The sequence below is a fragment of the Ursus americanus genome, chromosome 26 (genome assembly GCF_024610735.1).
Source record: "Ursus americanus isolate L20-20 chromosome 26, mUrsAme1.1.p, whole genome shotgun sequence".
In the NCBI taxonomy this organism is placed as follows: Eukaryota; Metazoa; Chordata; class Mammalia; order Carnivora; family Ursidae; genus Ursus; species Ursus americanus.
The window spans coordinates 24,991,633-25,013,425 of record NC_142152.1 but is presented as its reverse complement, the minus strand read 5'-3'; the positions used below and the strand labels follow the sequence as shown (position 1 = coordinate 25,013,425).

The 21,793-nt window shown below is 35.3% G+C and overlaps 1 protein-coding gene across 4 annotated transcripts in view; it reads left to right on the top strand.

Annotated features, from left to right (window-relative positions):
- The window catches only part of CEP128 (centrosomal protein 128), a 375,253-nt gene that overhangs the window by 35,384 nt on the left and 318,076 nt on the right, over positions 1 to 21,793 (top strand). For all 4 annotated transcript variants that reach the window (XM_045807714.2, XM_045807712.2, XM_087856159.1 and 1 more), the window contains 2 exons: positions 1,991 to 2,082; positions 5,874 to 5,946. In XM_045807714.2, the coding sequence (XP_045663670.2) occupies positions 1,991 to 2,082; positions 5,874 to 5,946 (165 nt within the window). The remainder of the gene's footprint in view (positions 1 to 1,990; positions 2,083 to 5,873; positions 5,947 to 21,793) is intronic.

Genomic DNA, 21,793 nt, shown 5'->3' with positions numbered 1-21,793 from the left:
AGGCTGATGGAGCTGAGACTGGAAGGTTGAGTGAGCCATTTTAGGTAGAACAAATACTTTGGCAGGAAGGAAGCTAACACCTATGAGCAACTTAAAGAAGGCATGTGGCTGAAGACGTATGAAGGGCCGAGACTGTGCATAGTCTTGTAAGGGGGTGACAATTATTTTGAAAAGATCACTCCACTTCTAGTGTGGAAAAATGGAATCGTGGGCAAACCAATTAAGAGGATATTGCTGTGTTGTGGGTGTGAGAAGCTAGTTGCTTAGATTAGGATAAATGGAGTTGGAGAGAATGGGGTGGAGAAATAGACTTAAAAGCTATTTGGTGGGTAAAATGAAAGGTCTTGAAGATCAGATGACCATTTGGGGAGGGTGGGAATGATTGAAAAGGAGGTGTCAAGGTTGAGTCCTAGGATTCTGGTTTGCAAAACTGGAAAATCACGGCAAAACCCAAGTGAATGGTCTGCTTTTCATCTACTGTATTACCTCCACTCCTTTCTTTTAACTGTTCTTCCTGGTTTTAAGTCTCTTAAGATGACCTTTAGCTCCACATTGACTGTGTACTTTCTTAATGCCCTGCATATCATTTGTCATTTTGTTTGCATGTCTATCTCCCATGTTAAATTCTGAGCCCTTTTGTTTCCTACCCTAAATTGACAGCACTGGTTAGTTGCTCAATGTTAAATTCATTTGTTGAAAAAAAATCAATTTGTTTTTCTGCAAATCTCTATAACTTGCAATTTTTTGGTCACAAATTATAGTATACACATACATATATGGTATACATATTTACCTTAGAAGTACAGTAATTTAAAGAAAGATCCATGTAACCACCACCCAGGCCACGCAGGCCAAGAATCGGAGTATTATCATACCCCTAAGGCTCTTTTATGCTTCTCCTTCCCCCAAGGGCTATCAACTACCCTGACTTGTATATTAATCATTCTGTACCTTTAAAACAAAACATGTGCATTACTTACATCTTGTTTAGTATCGCCTGCGTTTAAACTTTGTACAAGTGGAATAATACTGTATGTCTTCTTTTGCTTTTTTTCAACTGATGTTCTGTTTTTGACATTCAGCCTTACTAATGTGTAGGTAGGTTTGATCATTTCATTTTTACTACTGTATTATACTCCACTGGGGAAATATATGACAATTTATTTATATCCATTCTGTTCTTAATGGACTTTTGGTTTATTTTCAATGTTTTCATTATGAACAGTATTGCTCCAAACATTCTTGTACATGGTTCCTGGTGCACGTGGGCAAGAGTTTCTCTGCAGCGTAGATTGGGATACTGTTTCATGTGGTTTAGCTGAATAGAGTTTTTGGGTAACACAGCCATGCTCATTTGTTTATGGCTACTTCTGTGCTAAAATAGCAGCATTGAGTAATTCTGACAGAGGTCATATAGCCCGAAAGCCTTAAATATTTGCTGTTATACCCTTTACAGAAAAAGTTTGCTGGCTTTTTTTTTTTTTTAAAGATTTTATTTATTTATTTGACAGAGATAGAGACAGCCAGCTAGAGAGGGAACACAAACAGGGGGAGTGGGAGAGGAAGAAGCAGGCTCATAGCGGAGGAGCCTGTTGTGGGGCTCGATCCCATAATGCCGGGATTACGCCCTGAGCCGAAGGCAGACGCTTAACTGCTGTGCCACCCCGGCGCCCCGCTGGCTTCTTTTTTTTTTTTTTTTAGGGTATCTAAAAGGACCAGAATTACTGGACTATAAAGGATGTGATGGTTAATTACCGTGCCATAGAAGCTGTGATAGTTTATATATAAAAAGTTACATATAACTTTTTAAAAAAATTGCTTTTCTTTGGAAAAATATTTATTTCAGAATAGACATGTATTTTATTATGTCTTAATAACATTATAAAATTTGGGCATTAGTGCAAAAAATAAGTTCTTACTAACTTCAGTAAATCTTCATGGAAGAATTAAACAGAATCCTAAATGGATAACTATGCTTTGCCTTTACCAGCTTCATGCTTTTCATCAGTCCCTCCGAGACCTCAGCAGTGAACAAGTTCGGCTTGGAGATGATTTCAATCGGGAACTTGCCAGAAGAAGCCGGTAAAAGCAGAATATGGTTTTTGTTGTAGGCACGAGTTATTAGAAGAACACAATAAGTTCTGTAATTGACATGTTTACATAAATTTAAAAATCAGTGCTGTTTTTGTACGAGTATTTTAAAATTTATTAATAGAGCAGTTTACAAATCCTTTGAATTTAGAATGTACCATGACTCCATGTTAGACAAATTAATTTTATGTTTTTTTTTTTTTTTCAGATTTTTACTTATTTATTTGAGGGGAGGAGCAGAGGTAGAGGGACAGGCAGACTCCCTACTGAGCTGGGAGCCTCACGACTCAGGGCTTCATCCCAGGACCCTGAGATCATGACCTGAGCCAAAGGCAGACTATTAACAAACTGAGCCACCCAGGCTCCCCTAATTTCATATTTTTAAAAACATTTTAACTTACTACAGTGGAGCGCTGCCATTACAGAGAGATACATTGTGAGACCTTAGCAAAAAGGTCGATTTGCAAATATGATGGAGAGGGCAAAAGATAGAGGCAGAGACCAATCTGTTATTTTAGCTTTCAGTTGAAATCTTCAAAAGTGATGAGTGGTTTATATCAGACAAGTCTTTGCAGTTTTATCAATTCTGGGTAATCCCCAACAACTATCACTTTATTTAAAGTTTCTTCACTATCTTTTCATTTGCATCATCAGCAGTGACAGTTGGTTTTCATTTGGAGGCCCTATTTTTACAAGAAACCAAACTTTTTATCCCTTCTCAAAAGTCACAATTATATACAGCAGTGATGAGGCAACAGCAAAGCTGAGTGGAAGTTTGTTTACCAGCTTCACTTGCTAACTCCCATTCCAGCTGACAAAATCATTCCACACACCAGTTTTGTGTTGCTATAGGAAAAAGGGTCAGAGCTATAAATGTAAAGCTGTGATTATCAGCTGTAGTCTGTATAATTTACCTGCTTTTAAATGAGGAAGGTAGGAAATTTAGTAGTAAGAATTAATACTTTACTAATACTCCTAGTACTAGTAGTTAGTATTATTGAACAGTTACTTCATGCCAGATAGATTTAGGTTTAAATTTTACAACAACCCTAATGAGGTAGTCATTATTATTTTTTCCAGTTTTTGAATGTGGAAAGGGGCACGAAGAGATGAAGTAACTCAGCTTGCTGGAATGCAAATGGGGCTTGTGGTCTAGTTAGGATTCAGATGTAGGCATATGGCCCCAGAGTATTTGCTCTTTACCACTTATAGTACCCTGTGGTTCAAAATCATTTTTATATGTAGCTGGTATGAATAAAGAAATGAAGTTCCTGAATTTTGAGCTATATTGTTGAGCTATATTTATTGTTAATCTTTTAAGCCGGTAAGGGATAGTTAATTTAAAATTAGGTATTTAGTTTTGACAAGTTGATAAAATCAGCAGAATGGTGTCAACATTCTAATGTAGTATGTTCTTGGATTGCTTTATTGTGTAGCTTTTACACATTTGAAGAAAGGGTACAAATTAAGCACTAGGAACATGAATTTTAGGAATTTGTCCTGTAAGAAGACAAAAGGGAACTTGTAGAGATGATTTACTTATTTAGTTTAAATGATCATTTGGATGTGCAACGGTAGACTGGGAGTTTTCTGATCCATGGGCTGGTACTGTCTGCTAAGAGTTTGTATGACCCAGAAGCAGAGAAACTTAAGCCAGATTAGGAGTCAAGTTTCTTATGAAACCTGGTGACTTAACTTTGTGAGTGAGGAAGATTTTAGGATCCCATTCTGCTTTGCTTGTACCACAAATTCTTAATTTATATTTATAAAAATGTTTATAGAATGTTGCTAGATTTAACTTCCTGTGTGATTCAGAAAGATTAACATTCTCATTTAATTACTGATTTTTCATTTTTTGACATTTATTACAAAAGGTACATTGAATAAAAGTACACTAGAAAGCAAGCTTTTAGAAAGGATTAAATAAAGTTTAACTTAGAACTCACTCACTTTGGATGCCATATGGAAAATTGATTTGGGAAGGGCAAGTTAGAAGACTGTTACATTAGTGTGTGAGAGATGATGGCTCGACAAGGATAATGGCAAGGAAGAGATGGACGGTGATGTGTTTCAAGATATTTTTTTGAGACCGAAGAGGTAGGGATTTGGCAGTGGATTGGATATGGGGGGTAAAAGAGAATAAACCAAGGATGACTCCCAGATGTCTGACTCGAGTAGCTGGGTAGATGGTAATTCCACTTCCTGAAATACAGAAAACTGGTAGGGATAGGTCAGGTATAGAAATTAAGAGTTTGGCATTGGATATGTGAGGTTTGAGATGCCTGTGAGACGTCCAGATGTAAAATATGCAGCTAGATATTTACTCTGGAGCTCAAAGGAAAAGTCTCTGTTAGGGATGTGAGTTTAAGAGTGGTGAGCATAGAGAAGTGGTATTTGGAAAGGGATGATATCTAGAAACTGTATGGAGAGCAGGAAGGACAGGGTTCAGGGTCAAAAAGTTCCAACATTAGAAGTCTTATATACATAGAGGAGGGGCTTGAGAAGGAACAGCTAGTGAGATGTGGGACATCCAGAAGTACGTAGAACCAAAAAGCCGAGAAGGAGGTACAAGTAAAGATATTTTCAGAGATTTAAAGACTTAGAAAATTTACCTTTTAGGGTAAATTCTATCTGAGGATGTTCCTAAGAACATATAAGTAAAATAAGAGGATAACCAAGAAAGAGGAAGGTACAGGTTATGAGAAATAATAAAACTAACCCAGAAACTTGGTGAAAGTAATCCCCAGAATGATAGCCATATAGGAAATAATTCACTCTAAATTAGAGCAGGAAGTAGGTATCCTTTGAGAAGAATGTAGTCAGGAAGAAGGGAAGTAGACTCTTAATAGATGATTCTGTAAGAAGTCTGAGAAAAATATCAATGATGTGATAAATAAGGCCCATATAAGGTCAAAAGATGAGAAACTCTAGAAAAAACAAAAGTGCAGTTAAGTTAATGATGCAGATATGAAGCTGACTAAAATGGAAACATGATCGAATGTAAGCAAAAAGCATCAATTCTCTGTGATGGAATAATTCCTAAGAGGTATAAATGTATTATGTAAATTACATAGGCTACCAGTAGAAAAACTAAAAATGGTAATGAGTGTATCTGAAATTGGAGAGGGGTATCAGCTAAATATTTCAAAATAGTCAATTGACAATGTCTATAGGTGAAAATGATGGAGTTAACCATTGAAAGAATGAAGTATGGAAATGGTTGAGCATGGGTGCCAATGGTGAGTGGAACCAGAGGTAAAGAGGTGTGAGAGAGGAAGGGCTTTGCATTTATTTGTTAAGTCTTTCTGTACTATTTGAGTATTTATCATGTGTGTTACTAATTTGTTGGGAAAAAAGGTAATGGGAGGTAAGTTTGTAAGGATAGCACACTCTGATGTAATTTGATTACCTGTTGCTAGCAAGGATGTGAGATCAGGTTTTGGTCCTCCATCTCCCTCACCCTTCCTTTTTAATTTAAAATGAGACATATTGCAGCCTATTTGTTTATTGAAGATGATGTTTTAGTATAGCATTGGTTCTCAAAGTATAATTCCCAAATCACCATCGGCATCAACTAGGGGTTTGTAGAAATGCACATTCTTGGGCACCATTGCAGATCTAATGATTCAACAGTCCGTCTTAAGTCCTCTGGGTGTTTCATATATTGGCTAATGTTTAAGAACCACTGCAGTAGAATATTATGTGATAACATTATGTTGTAAATTTAACTAATTGTGTATATTTTCTCAAACAGCCAACTTAAAATATTTTTCTTTGCCTAGGTCGGATGCTGAAACAAAAAGAGCTTTAGAAGAATTGACTGAAAAACTTAATGAAGCCCAAAAACAAGATGTGGTAAGAACTCTTTGTTAAAAAAAAAAATTATTTCATATGCAGATGATAGTGTGGCTGGGTTGATTGTAATCACACTGATGTGATGTGATTTTAACTTTTTGGGTGGTATGTGCCATTTTGTCTAAAATATATTCTTGCACTTCATGTAAAATATTCATGAATTTTGGGTATTAAAGTTTTAAATGTTTACAGTGGTAATATATTAGAGATAGAATTATTATTTGTTTAATTTTTAGAGTTTCCTTATGAATATTCAAAAGAGACCCAGTGATTCCATGGCTTTTGTTAAAGGATGTTTGAGAAATTTGGAATTTCTTGATAGTGACTCTGTAGCTCTCCTCATTAAGTATTTTCATTTCACATAACGTGTGTAATCACAATTGCTGCAGAGACCTTGCTGTCTGTTGTTGTTTGGCATGATGACAATTAAAAGTACCCCTAATTCTCAAGTTTCATTATCTCAAACTCAGGTTGTTGACAGTCATTATTCAGTGGTTTCTTTTTATCAAATCACTGTCCTTGGTTGAATTAAAGTGAAAAATGAAGTACATACAGTGTCTGTTTCTTTGCATTATAAGGTTTTGTTTTTTTTTTTTAGGAGAAAAAAATTAATAGAAATGGTCAACTCAACTTGGAAATTTACCAGCATCAGGAGCAATGTGTATTTATTCATATCCCACAGTACCTTTTGTTTTTTTAAGACCAGGAATGGTAGCAGACAGAATTTTTTTCTTAACATGTTTTATTCAAACTGAAAATTTCCAAATATAGGCAGATATTTTTTCTGCAGTTTTTATTGTGTTTACAGTTCCTTATGTAGATATGTTGAGTTTATTTTGGAGTTTGGATTTATTAGCCACATATGCTAAGAGATGGATATGCTCTATTTTCAAAGAGATCAACTTAGTTACTCTTCTTGCAGGGAAATTTGCCCATTTCAAAAATTTGAATAAACATCTGGCCACATAAAAGCACATTCCTCTTGTGCTTTTGGTGCTGATTTCTTTGCGAAGCTCCCAGAGAGGTGAAGATATAATGTCTGTCTTCTGTTGAAATAGACAAAATCTTTGCAGTTAGTGCATAATGATTTGCCAGCTGATGCTGATGTGTGATCAGGAAATGGGGTACTTCTTTTTTTTTTTTACATAAAGTCCTAGATTTTCCAAGGCACACCAAAACCTTCAGTTTAATTTGTGCCAATCTAAAATACTTTAACTATTATACTTCAAAAAAAAATTTTTTTTCTGAGATTAACACGTTTGGTGCCTTTCTTTGTTAATTGCAGTGGTTCACACAGCAAGAAGTCTATGCCATTTTCTGATTTACATACTATCTAAACAGGAACTGAACACACACTTTGAAGAATGTAGCTCCCAGATCCTTCATAATTTACTAAATGATCTTCTTGTATATTCTAGAGTGGAACCTGTCCCCTGGCAGCAGAACCTGCCGAAGCTCTGTCTTTTTTTTTTTTTAATTTTTAATTTTCTAAATTTGTAGGTATAATTTACTTACAGAAAAGTACATGCATTAGTGTATAACTCAGTGAATTATTACAAGGTGAATAGGCCCATGTAATCACCACCCAGATCTAGAAATAAAACATTACCAGTGCACGAGAAGCCTCCTCATTCCCCATTCCAATCACTAATTATTCCTTCTTTTTCAAAGATGACTATTTTGACTTTTTACCCCATGGTTAATTTTGACTGTTTGGAATTTTTTGTATAAGTGGAATCCTATAGGGCATGGTTTTTTGTATCTGTTTTTTGATAATCCTTAAGGTTATGATATTTCTGGGCGTTGTGTCAAGCACTTCCAGTTTGTTCATTTTTACTGCTCTTTGGTATTCCATTGTATGGATTTACTGCAATGTATTTTAACATGCTATTTGAATTATTTCAAATAAGGCTGCTGTGATTAATCTTATTCATGATTTTAGTGCACATGTACATGCATTTCTGTTGATATGTAGCATGTAGTGCAATTGTTAGGTGCTTTCACGTTTAGTAGATACTGATAAACAGGTTTCCAAAGTGGTTTCTGGTTCCCAGAGTGCATGAATTTGCACTCCCACTGACAATCTAGGAGAATTTATATTGCTTTTCATCATTTCCAATACTTGGTATTATTAGTCTTTCAATTATAGCCAGTATATTAGATGTTTATAGTGTCTCATCATGGTTGTAATTTGCATTTTCATCATTACTAGATGATGAGCGTTTTTCACATTTTCTCTTTTCTAGAGTTTCTCATCTTTTGGCCTGATATGGGCCTTATGTATCACATCATTGATATTTTTCTCCAATTTCCTACTGAATTGTCTGTTAGGAATCCACTCCATTCTTTTTGTTTTGTTTTGTTTTTTTGTTATTTGTTTTTTGTTTTTTTTAACTTAAATTCAGTTAATTAACATATAATGTATTATTAGTTTCAGAGGTAGAGTTCAGTGATTCATCAGTCTTATATAATACCCACTGCTCATTACATCATGTGCCCTCCTTAATGTCCATCACCGATTTACCCCTTCCTCCCACCCCCTCCCCTCCAGCAACCCTCAGTTTGTTTCCTATGATTAAGAGTCTCTTATGGTTTGTCTGCCTCTCTGATTACATCTTGTTTTATTTTTCCATCCTTTCCCCTATGATCCTCTGTTTTGTTTCTTAAATTCCACATATGATGATTGTCTTTCACTGACTGACTTATTTCACTTAGCATAATACACTCTAGTTACATCCATGTCATTGCAAATGGCACTATTTCATTTTTTGATGGCTGAGTAGTATTCCATTGTATATATACATCACATCTTCTTTATCCATTCATCTGTCAACAGACATCTGAGCACCTCCCATAGTTTGGCTATTGTGAACGTTGCTGCTATAAACATTGGGGCGCAAGGTGCCCTTTCAGTTCACTATATTTGTATCTTTGGGGTAAATGCCCAGTAGTGCAATTGCTGGGTCATAGGATAGCTCTATTTTTAGCTCCTTGAGGAACCTCGATACTGTTTTCCAGAGTGGCTGCACCAACATTCCCACCAGTAGTTAGGAGGGTTCCCCTTTCTCCGCATCCTCGCCAACATTTGTTGTTTCCCGAGTTGTTAATTTCAGCCATTTTGACTGGTGTGAGGTGGTTTCTCATTTTTTTTTTTTTTTTATTTCTTTCCTGGTGGTTTTGATTTGTCTTTCCCTGATGCCGGTGATGTTGAGCATTTTTTCATGTGTCTGTTGGCCATTTCTATGTCTTCTTTGGAGAAATGCCTGTTCATGTCTTCTGCCCATTTCTTGACTGGATTTTTTGGTTTTTAAGTGTTGAGTTTGATAAGTTCTTTATAGATTTTAGATACTAGCCCTTTATCTGATAAGACATTTGCAAATACCTTCTGCCATTCTGTCGGTTGTCTTTTGGTGGTGTTGATTGTTTCCTTTGCTGTGCAAAAGCTTTTTACCTTGATGAAATCCCAATAGTTCATTTTTGCCTTGGGGTTTCCCTTGCCTTTGGAGTCACGTCTAGCAAGAAGTTGCTGCAGCCGAGGTTGAAGAGGTTGCTGCCTGTGTTCTCCTCTAGCATTTTGTTGGATTCCTATCTCTCATTTAGGTCTTTCATCTGTTTTGAGTTTATTTTTGTGTATGGCTAAGAAAGTGGTCCAGTTTCATTCTTCTGCATGTGGCTCTCCAATTTTCCCAGCACCATTTGTTGAAGAGACTGTCTTTTTTCCATTGGATATTCTTTACTGCTTTGTTGAAAATTAGTTGACCATAGAGTTAAGGGTCCATTTCTGGGTTCTCTGCTGTGTTCCATTGATCTATGTGTCTGTTTTTGTGCCAGTACCTTACTGTCTTGGTAATTACCGCTTTGTAATATAGTTTAAAGTCTGGAATTGTGATGCCACTAGCTTTGGTTTTCTTTTTCAAAATAGGAATCCACTCCATTCTTGTTGGCTATTGGTTATTTTCTTTTTTGAGATGCCAGTTTGCTTCTTTTGCCCATCTTTTTTTTGTGTGTGTGTGTGTGTGTGTGTTGCTTGTCTTTTCATTATTGATTTGTGGGAGGTCTTTATTTTGTATATGAGCACTCTGTCAGTTATATATATTGCAGTGTTGTCTCCAGTTGTCTAGAGTTTTTTGTCTAATTCTTAAAACTCTCTTAATGGGTCTTATGTTGAAATTTAATCTAGTTCAGTTTTCTATCTCTTCTTTTGTGGTTGGTGTTTTTTTGACCTGTTTAAGAAATTGTTCCCTATCCTCAGATCATGAAAATATTTTCTTATGTAATATTCTAGAAGCTTATTTTTTTACCTTTTACATTAAGATCTAATATCTACTTGGAATTGATGTTTAAGGTATGAAGTAGGGATCATACATTTTATATGAATATCTAATTGATTCAGTTTCATTTATTGAAAGAACCACCCCTTTGTTATTACTTTACAGTCCTGTCTTGGTTGTAAATCAAATGTTCATATGTGCAGGCATCTGTTTCTGGACTTATTCAGTCCTCTGGTTCACTTGTCTATTCCAGTGCCCATATCACATTGTCTTGATTACTGTTATTTTATGGTAAGTTGTGATGTGGTAGAGTAATCCTACTTTGTTCTTCAAGATTATCCTGTGTGTTCTTTATGCTGCATTTCTGTATACATTTTAGAGTCAGCGTGTGAAATTATTAAAAACTTAGGATCTTGATTAGATTACATTGTATGTATAGGCCAACATGGAGAGAATTGACATTTTTTATAATGTTGAATTTTCCTTTTCGTGAACAGAGCAAATTCTTCCATTAATATTTTAAAGCTTTTTTTTATCTAGAGATCCTATGTGTTATACATTAATTTTAAGATTTATTTTTTGACGTTGATATTTTTATGCCATTTTATGGAATATCACTTAAGATTAAAAATATTAACAATCTTTGTCTTTTTAAAATTTTTAAATAATTTTTTTGGAGGGAGGGCAGAGGACGAGGGGAAGAAAGAATCTTAAGTAGGCTCCATGCTAGGCGTGGAGCCTGATCTCACAACCTTGAGATCATGACCTGAGCTGAAATCAAGAGTTGGACACTTAACTGACTGAGCCACCCAGGTACCCCATCTTCAGGTTTCTTTATTTTTTTCCATGTCTCATTCCTTTTTGCAACCTGAGATTCCTCATCTGCCTTAAGAACATACTTTGAAATTTTCTTCAGAGTGAATCTGCATATGCCTGAACGAATCCCATTTAGGATTTCATTTGGAGTGGGTTCTTTGGTGACAGATCCTCTCTGTATTTGTTTGAAAATGTCTTTACTTCAGTTTCTTTATTGGAAGAGATTTTCACTGGATATAAATTCTAGATAGTCCTTTTCCCACCCTACTCTGTATTTTGAAGATATTTAATCATTTTTTCACTTCTGTTGTTTCTGTTGAGAAGTCAGCTGTTAGTCTTGTTGGTGCTTTTTGTATGGTAATATATATTTTTCTCTAATTTGCTTTTGAGTTTTTCTTCTTAATTTGTTTCTCCGTAGTTTTACTATGATAAGCTTGGTTGTGTTCTTTTGATTTGTGCCTATTCTCTTTGTCTCTTATATTCATTTTAATAAATATTTGTTTGTTGTTTTTTCCTTGTTTTGAATATTTTCTTCTGACCTTTTAATTACTTGTTCTTTCTTCAACTGAATCAACTCTATTAACCCACCCACTGATTTTGTATTCTCAGTTATCACATATTTCACTTATAGAGTTTTGATTTCATTGTTTTTAACTTTGTAGTTCTTTGCCAAAATCCTCAATCTGTGTATCTGTGTGTCATAACTTCATTGTCTAGATCTTCTCAAGGTCTGTTTCTATTTCTGTTATCTCTTATTTTTCTTGGATTTTGATCACATTGTTTTTGCCTACTGTTTATTTTTGATTATCTGGTCACTTTTGTTTGACAAAAAATATATTTCATTCTTATTTGATAAGGATAAGTAATTTGATAATTATTATGTATAAGAATATATATTTACTTTTTGTTATAGATTAAGGGCCATAGCAATCATGGATTACCTTACTATTTTTGTTGAGCTATTTCAGTGTTAAAACGTCAGTGCTGGATTTCATCTGTTCCTAGTTCACCTTATTGCTAGTGGATGACCCTTCAGGAATCTAGCCCAAAGGCTGGGGATGGGGTTGGGGAAGTTTAGGCACACCCTTTTTTGGAAAGGCTCTCAACTCGTTTTTCCCCTGTGGCCCCATGCGTCTGTTAAAAACTCTGTTCGGCTTCTCGGTATCACAACTGCTTTTTCTGAAGTGGGCTGATATTTCAGGGAGAAAAGATGGACTAACCTCTCTGAGTTTCTTTCTTCTCTTTCATCTTGGTCTCATATATCTTTCCAGTGCCTTAAAACTGTTTTTTGTTTAAAATTTCTAGTTTTTAAAATTATTTTTAGTGAAAAGTTTGGTCTGAATTATCTAGGCTGTCATTTTTGGAAATGAAACTCCCTGAATGTTTTTGTATATATATGGTTTTATTACTATATTTGAGATTTCTAATACTTTTTCTAAAAGGGTTTTGCTATTTTGTAGCATTGTATGAAGTTCCTTTAACTTGGTGCATAGGTATACAACTTGTGAGCATGCTTATAACAAAGACTTTGCTTCATACTCAGGTATCCCCAATGTTCTGAGATTTTTGTAGTTTTGAGTAAGCTGTGGACAGTTGTACTGTCATGCTGTTTTTTGATGTTAGGATAGTTTGAGTTTGGAGTTTGAAAATACTAATTTGCATAGTGCACATTACATTTGTTAATGTTTTACCTTTCACTGATTACAAAGAACCCATAATGAAGAGTTATTTCATTTTTATTTCTTTTATATAGCAGATAAAACGAGTACGTATTATCTATAGTCAAGAGTGTTAATGGGGGTCTGAAATGTAATTACTGAGCTAAAAGTTAACAGCTGAATTCAAAGAAAGTCCAGCTTCTTTTACCCTTATCACCATGTATCAAGAATTACTACACATCAGATAGAGCTATGATTGCACAACTGGATGTCACACCTCACTAGTGCTCAATTCATTGGTGTAATTGGTGTATACAACTCACCAGTTTACCTAGCTGTCCAGTGTGCCCAGCTCATTAGGACATATTCTTTTATATCGTCTAAACCTAGAAAATTATGGACACTTAATTGTGCCCTTGGTTGAATTGTTCAACTGCTAGTTCCTCCCATCAAGTTGTGTTGCTACAGCTTGTTTTGTGTTTTCTGTAATTTGCTTTCAAAGTAGGGGTGTCTCCTAATTGAGGGCATCTCATACCTCCTGTGGGTGTATGTAGTCTTGATTAAGAAACAATTGTCTAATGCCAAACTTAAAAATCATATTGTTGAATTTTAGAAGGTCTTCTGAAGGCCACATAGTGCTTGCTTCCAATTTATACAAGGCTTAATATAGATTTTCTGAGTCACTTATTCCAATTGAAGTCAACATTTACATTTTATAACTGTTTGACATATTGTGTTGTATTTGTGAATTCATGATCGCATGCTGTCAGAGAACATGCAGTTTTGTTATTTGAACGTTAAACTTCTCAGAGGCTGCAGCTGTTACCCCCCTCCAGATTTAAGTTCGAAATAAAATTACCAAAGTGATGCATGTTCACTGGAAAACTTTAAAATGTTGTACAAATATATAAAGAAAAATGAATGACTGCCACTATCTCTCACCAATTTTGCTTTCTGTTGGTACTCACTGTTATTCACATTTATTGTGCATTATTCTGAGGCTACAGTTGTTTATCATGCATTTTCTCAGTAACTAAAATATATCTTATAAAAGTTTATAGGACACAATTTCCTGTGAGAGGCAAAAAGTGTTGGTTCCTATCAGACATGCCAAGATTTGATTTGTTAATCCTTTATGATTCATAGACTTTTGATTGTTTAGTTTCTTTTATACTTCCCATTAGAAGGGCATAGTTATTTATAACATGATGTTATGGAAAATATTTTCTTTTAAGACCTAATTTTGGTAATAAGCAATCAATATTGCATGGGCCTCATACTGCAGGGGAAATTTCAGTTCATTAGTTGTCTAGATTCTATCCATTTGAGTGTGATATGAGTACTTACTAAGTTTGATTACTCATGGAGGAAAAGTCAGTTTTATTTTAGTTTTCTATAGGAGGGTCACTGTTTAAATTAAAAATCTAAACATGGATCCAGCTGTTGCTGGAAGAGTTGGTCATTAATTGAACTCTGAGAATTCTGTCAGCACTGCATTTAGGATAACATGGTTGTTGCGTAGATTACAGCAACAGAATATACAACAAGTATATACTGAAATGGATTTTAAACCAGCAGATATTGTTCAAGGTATGAAGAATCAGCATATTGAAAAGCCATAATACAATCCCATAAACAGAATGCTTTTTCTCTTATTTTGCCTTCTTTCATTTAAATGCTAACATTAAAAGCTATTCTTATTTGTATTTTGCTATTTTACTATTTTTATATCTATAGAGATTTAGGACTTTTTCATTTAGTAGTAAATTGAGTCATATCAACTCTGATAAAAATGAATTTTTGGTGTTAAGCAACATGGTTAATATTTTTCTTTTAGGTATCGGAAATGGAAAACAAAAGTGAGGAGGCATTAATAATTGTATTCTTTAATTCTTGTTGGGAGTTATCTTATTCAAAAGTTATCATATATGCTGTGTCATTAGGTACAGAGTCCATGCCCTTCCATTTAGAACTACTTTTACTTGCTCTTCCTTTGGTCTTCACCATCTCAGGAAATGACATCATAGCCATCCAGAGGTCATCCAATAATCACTGTAGATCCTTTTCTTCATTCCACAGTCCCAACCCATTATAAAAATCTAGTTCTTTTTATTACTGAAATCCTGCCCAGTTCCATCTACTTCTGTCTAATACTTCTGTCTAGGCCACTGTCATTTATGTTGACTGTGGTGGCCTGCATTGAACTTGTTCTCTCTCTCTTTACACTTGCCCCATCTGTGCTTCTCACAGTAGCCAAGTGATATTCATTCATTCATTCATTCATTCATTCATTCATTCATTTTAAAATTCCAGTAGAGTTCAAATGCAGTGTTGAATTAGTTTCAGGAGTATAGTATAGTGATTCAGCAATTCTTACATTACTCAGTGCTCATCACATTAGGTATATTCTTCATCCCTTTCACCTATTTCACCCGTCCCACCACCCCCCTCCCATCTGGCAACCATCAGTGTGTTCTCTATAGTCAAGAGTCTTTGTTTTGGTTTGTCTTTTTTTAAATTTGTTGGTTGTGTTAATTCTTAATTCTACATACGAGTGAAATCATGTGGTATTTGTCTTTGACTGACTTATTTCACTTAGCATTCTATTCTCTAGATCCATCCATGTTGTTGCAAATGGCAAGATTTCATTCTTTTTTACGGCTGAATACTATTCCATTGTGTATTTATACCACATCTTCTTTATCCATTTATCTGTCTATAGACGTTTTGGGTTGCTTCTATAATTTGACTATTGTAAACAATGTTGCAATAAACATAGTATGCACATATCTTTTTGAATTAGTGTTTTTATATTATTTGGGTAAATACCCAATAGTAGAATTACTGGATCATATGGTAGTTCTATTTTTAATTTTTTGAGGAACCTCCATACTGTTGTTCACAGTTAACCAAGTGATTTTTAAAAAATTGTCATCACAGTGAATTATATCCCTGCTGTGTAAATTTCTACCTAAGCTGCTTCTATTCCAAATTCCTTGTGATGGCTGATAGTACCTATATTATCTGGGCTTCCCTAGGTACCTTGAATTTGTCAAACTTATTTCTACATTAGGTTCCTTGCCATGGCTTCTCTTCTTTCCTAAAGTTTTTGCATGGCTAGCCTCCTCTTGTAATTCAGGTCTCCAGTGAAACTGTACCACCTTGAGAGAGGCCTTGCTCTCCTCTCCTTTTTGTTACAGAATTGGTAGCAGGTAGTATACTAAACATACTGTTCTGTATATTGCCTTTTTCATTTAATGTATTTTTGAGATTTGTGATTATTCCATATTAGCATCTAATGAGCTTTCTAATTCCTTTCTTTTACTAATTTAAAGCATTCCATTGAATGAATGTTCCATAATTTAATCAGTCTCCAGTTGATGAACATTTAGGTTATTTAAGTCTGTTTCTTTTATACACATCACTGCAATTAGTGATCTTGTACGTGTGCCATTTTTCACATGAAAAAGTAAATTGGTAGAATAAATTTCTAGTAGTGGACTTACAGGAATTAAAGTACGTGCATTTGTAATTTGTTACATATAGCTCAATTTTAAATGCCCTCTTTTAATAGTTGCAGTTGAGAATTAGCATTTATCTTCCCCTTTTCTAAGAAGAATGAAAGGTGGCTTACCTTAAAATTATATGTGTTATTTTAATTCTAACCGGCCCCTAATACTGAGTTTCTTCTTCCCTTTGGTATCAGCTTCCCATACTCTTCCCCTTATCACTCCCTGACCCCAGAAGTTTTATCCAGGCACATGGTTACTCAGGTAGAGATGACATTTCCCAGCTTCCCTGTGCAGCTAAGTTATGGCCATGAGACTAAGTGTGTGTAGAACTGATGCATGCAACTTCTGAGCTTGAAAACAAAGCCATTGTCCAGTAATTTGTCTCCCTCCCTCTCTTTATGTGGGCTGAAATGGGGATGTAGAACTTACTCAGCTCCAGCCTTGCAGGTGACAAGCTACGGTTGCAGATAACAATCTACAGTAAGGTAGAGCAGCATGTGGGAGGAATCTGGATCTTGGAATGACCTTAGGAAACAGAGTAGCCTCTACTTGTCCTGCTTTCTTCTGGACTACAATATGAGATAGAAATAAGCTGTTACCTTATTTAAGCTCCTGTATATTTGGTCTTTTTGAAAGAACCTAGACTATACCCTAATTAGTACAGTCATGTAAATAGAAATTGATGAGAAAGAATAGACAAAAAGAACACAAGCACATCCAAATGTGTATTTTAGGTCCTTGGTTTTTGTTGGCTTAGGTGGAGTTGTGTGACTCAGGGTCTTAGCAGTAGAAAAAAGAATGTATTTTGAGCATATTGATCTGTTTAGATGATTGGGTTTATGAAGACACTCAGGTGGCCTTATACGATGATTATAATTCTACCACTATTGGAACTACTAAAATGCTGTGTTTATTCATTTTCATTCATGCTAGTTTGTGCATATGTTTTATTTTTCTGAACACTGACTTTAATGTCTACTAATTTTTATTACTTATTGTTGTCTTCAGACTTGACTAAAATAGAGCAAGTATATTTTGATGTGCCCATGTTCTGATGGTTGTATAATGCAGTAGTTGCACTTGCTTAGCATTTTGTAGTTCATTAAGTGCTTCTATCAGTTAAGATGAGTTTCAGTCATAAATAACAGAAAGCCTCAAATAACAGTGACTTAGACAAAAGTTATTTCTTTCTTATGGGAAAGTCTTAAGTAGAAAGGTCAGGGTTCCATGTTGTGCTCCCTACAATATGTAAGGGATTCTGGCTCTTTCTGTTATGTTCTTGGTGTTGTTGTTGTTTTTCCTGTTATGGCCTCAAATCATGATCCAAGATGGCAGCATGTGTGTACTAGGCAGCAAGATGGAGGAAGGAATGAGTATGAGAGCAAAAGGTGTGCTTTTGTGCCATCTCTTATGGGTAGTTTCTGGAACTCGTCACTTGACACTTATACTTGTATCCCATTTGCCAGAATTTAAGTCACAAGGCCAGAAAATGTTTATATTTGGCAGCCACCTATCTAGTTAAAAATTCCTTTACTGTAGAAAAAAATGGGAGTAGGGAAATAGGTATTGGAAAACAACTATTAATATCTACCACAACATTTATACTTTTGTCCCATTACTTTTGTACTTTTTGGTCCACACAGTTCTATGTGGCAAGCAGGGCAAGTTATTATTTCCATTTTATGGAAGATGATGCTGATTTTTTGAGAGATTAAATTACTTGTACAGCTCAGTTAGTATGTACTTCATTTAGAAAAGTAATCACAAGGCCAGTGGGTGGCACAGATAAGACTAAAGAGGTGGCCATCTATCACTGGATTACAGAGAAGGCTAATACTAGTAGAAAATAAAAATATTTTGAAATTGAGAACAAAATTCTATGAAATAGAAATTTTGTGGATGGAGTGGGGAATATGCATATATTAGGCTCTCTAGCTTATTTCCTGGTTGAGGATTTATTTGAAAACAGATAAAAAATTGCATTAGTTATCTATGACTGCATAACAATTATCCCTGAATTAAAACATTTATTATCTGACAGTTTCTCTGGGTTAGGAATCCAGGTTTGGCTTAGCTGGGTCCTTTGGCTTTGGATCTCTTGCAGGTTATAGTAATCTCAAGGCTTGACTAATTGATCTGCTTCTTAGCTCCTTCAGTTCCTTGTAGGTTATTGGATTGAAGTGTCAATTCATTATGATCTGTTGGTCAGAGGCTTCTTTGATTTACTTGACACGTGGCCTCTCCATAGAGCATCTACAACATGGCAGATTGCTTCATCAGAGCAAGCAAGAGAGAGGGCTAGCAAGAGAGAATGCGCTAGCAAGAATGGAAGTCACAATTTTTTGTAACCTAATTATGGAAGTGACATCTCATAACTTTTGCTGTCTTCTGTTCATTAGAAGGAAGTTACTAGGACCAGTCCACATTCAGGGGGAAGAAATTATGCAGGTAGATGAATACCAGGAAGCAGAAACCATTGAAACCATGTCAGAAGCTATTTAACACAAATATTAATTTTAAAACAGAATCATCCAAATATGGTAACTCGACATCATCAGTGTACTAGCTATGGTGGTGAAGTAGCTAATGTCTAAATAATTTTGGATTTTTTTTTTATTACTGGAAGTTTGTACCCCTTAGTTCCCCTCGCCTGTTTCATTCACCCCCCACCTCTCTCTCCTCTGGCAACCACCAGACTGTTTTCTGTATCACTGAGTCTGTTTTTTTTTTTTAGATTGCACATATAAGTGAAATCACAGTATTTATCTTTCTCCATCTGACTTATTTCACTTAGCATAATATCCTTTAGAACCATCCATTTGTCATGAATGGCAAGATTCCATTCTTTTTTGTGTATGTATACATCTTTATCCCTTCATCGATTGGTGAACATAGGTTGCTTCCATAGCTTGGTTATTGTAAATAACACTACAGTGGACATGGGGATGTATATATCTTTTTGAATTAGTGGTTTCCTTTTCTTTAGATAAATACCCAGAAGTGGAATTGCTGTTTCATATGGTAGTTCTATTTTTAATTTTTTGAGGAACCTTCGTACTGTTTTCCAAAGTGGTCGCACCATTTTGCATTCCCACTAACAATGCACAAGAGTTCCCTTTTCTCCATGTGCTTGCCAACACTTGTTATTTCTTGTCTTTTTGAGCACACCTGTTCTGATAGGTGTGAGGTAATATCTCATTGTGGTTTTGGTTTGCATTTCCCTGATGATTAGTGATATTGAGCATCTTTTCATATGTCTGTTGGCCATTTTATGTCTTCTTTGGAGAAATGTCTATTTAGTCCCTTTGCCCATTTTTAAATTGGATTTTTTGATATTGAATTATATTCTTTATACATTTTTTTTTAAAGATTTTATTTATTTATTTGACAGAGATAGAGACAGCCAGCGAGAGAGAGAGGGAACACAAGCAGGGGGAGTGGGAGAGGAAGAAGCAGGCTCATAGTGGAGGAGCCTGATGTGGGGCTCGATCCCATAACGCCGGGATCACGCCCTGAGCCGAAGGCAGACGCTTAACCGCTGTGCCACCCAGGCGCCCCCTCTTTATACATTTTTGATATTAACCCGTTATTGGTTATATGTTTTGCAGATTATCTTCTCCCATTCAGTAGGTTGCCTTTTCATTTCATTGATGGTTCCCTTTGTTGTGCAAAAGCTTTTTATAGTTCAGTATAGTTCCATTTATTTATTTTTGCTTTTGTTGTCCTTGCCTGAGGAGACTGGTACAAAAAATATATATATATTGCACAGACTAATTTCTAAGAGCCTACTGCCCATGTTTTCTTCTAGGAGTTTTATGGTTTCCAGTCTTCCACTTAAGTCTTTCATCCATTTTGAATTACTTTTGTATATGGTGTAAGAAAGTTGTACCCCCCCAAAAAAGAGTTCCAGTTTAATTTTTTTGTGTATAGTTGCCCACTTTTCCCAATACCATTTATTGAAGAAACTGTCTTAATAATTTTGGGGTTTTATTTCAGTATTTGGATTTCTGAATTTCTTTAATTTTGATAGGTTACTAATAAGCACAGCCTTCCTTCCTGAAATACAGAAATCATTCAACTCATTGAATTTAATGAGAGAAATTCTAACTGCTCATTCAGTGTTGGTCTTCAGTAGCAAGCTATTTGAAGGCAGGGTCTGGATACAGCAGGTGTAATGCTGTATTCCTGCCTACCACAACAATTGGAACAAATGAGTGTCCATGCATGTTTGTTGAATGAATGCATGAAAATGGACCTGAGGCTTATAAGATACTGCTGGAAAGGGAGACCTGTATTAGGCTTCTTTTTCTCACTGATTAGTTATGTGACCCCTGATTAATAATTTCATCTTCTCAGTCTTCTTTTTAGAGTAAAAGATTTGGATAAAAATCCAAACTACCTCTCAGTTTTATTTTATTTCATGTTTTATTTTTTTATAAGTGATTCATACCTTTTGATTCAGCAGTTCCACTTAAAGATTGTATCTACAAAAATGATCTTATATAGGAGTATTTGCCGTAGCATCTACTCGCAAAAATAAATAATTGTTATCCCATTATCAGTAGGAAATTATTTTAATCAATTATGGAGAACTATGCATTTGTTAAGAAAAAGGATGTAGATTTATTTGTTGTCATGGAAAGTTGCCCATGATATGTCAACTGCAAAAAATTTATAAAATATTATGTATAACACCTCATTTTTATTTAAAGAAGTGAAATGAATATGTGTTTGACTAGTCATGCTTACATATGCATAGAAAAATTTCTGAAAGTATACAACAATATACTTATCAGTGTTTTTCTCTTCATGGATGGTTATTAGCAGATTATATTTCTTTTTATCATTCTTTATTATTTTTAATTGTGGTAAAATATAAAATTTACCATCATACCACTTTTTTAAAGATTTTATTTATTTGAGAGAAAGAGAGAGAGAGACAGAAAGAGAGAACATGGAGTGGGGGAGGGGCAGAGGGAGAAGGAGAGCAGACTCTCCACTGAGCAGGGAGCCAGACCCTGGGGCTTGATCCCAGGGCTCTGGGATCGTGACTGAACTGAAGGCAGAGGCTTAACTGACTGAGCCACCGAGGTACTCCTCACTTTTTTTTTTTTTTAAAGATTTATTTTATTTTTAAGGTGTAGTTTAGTTGAAGTTAGGGAGGGAGAGTACACATGGGTTGGGGGGGTGAGAGAGAAGGAGAGTGAGTCTTAAGCAGACTCTGCACTGAGCGCAAGGCCCAATGTGGGACTCAATCTCACGACCCATGAGATCAGGACCTGAGCCAATACCAAGACTCTGATGCTTAAATGACTGCACTACCCAGGCGACCCTATCATTGTATCACTTTTAAATGTTCAGTAGTATTATGCACATTCACCATTTTAGAGCTCTTTTTATCTTGCAAAACTGGAACTATACCCATTAAACAACAACTCCCCATGCTAACCTTTTTCTAGTCCCGGGACATCACCTTTCAACTTTCTGTCTCTATGAATTTGACTACTCCAGGAACCTCATATAAGTGGAATGATACAATATTTGTCTATTTGTGATTGGCTTATTTCACTTAACATAATGTCTCCAAAGT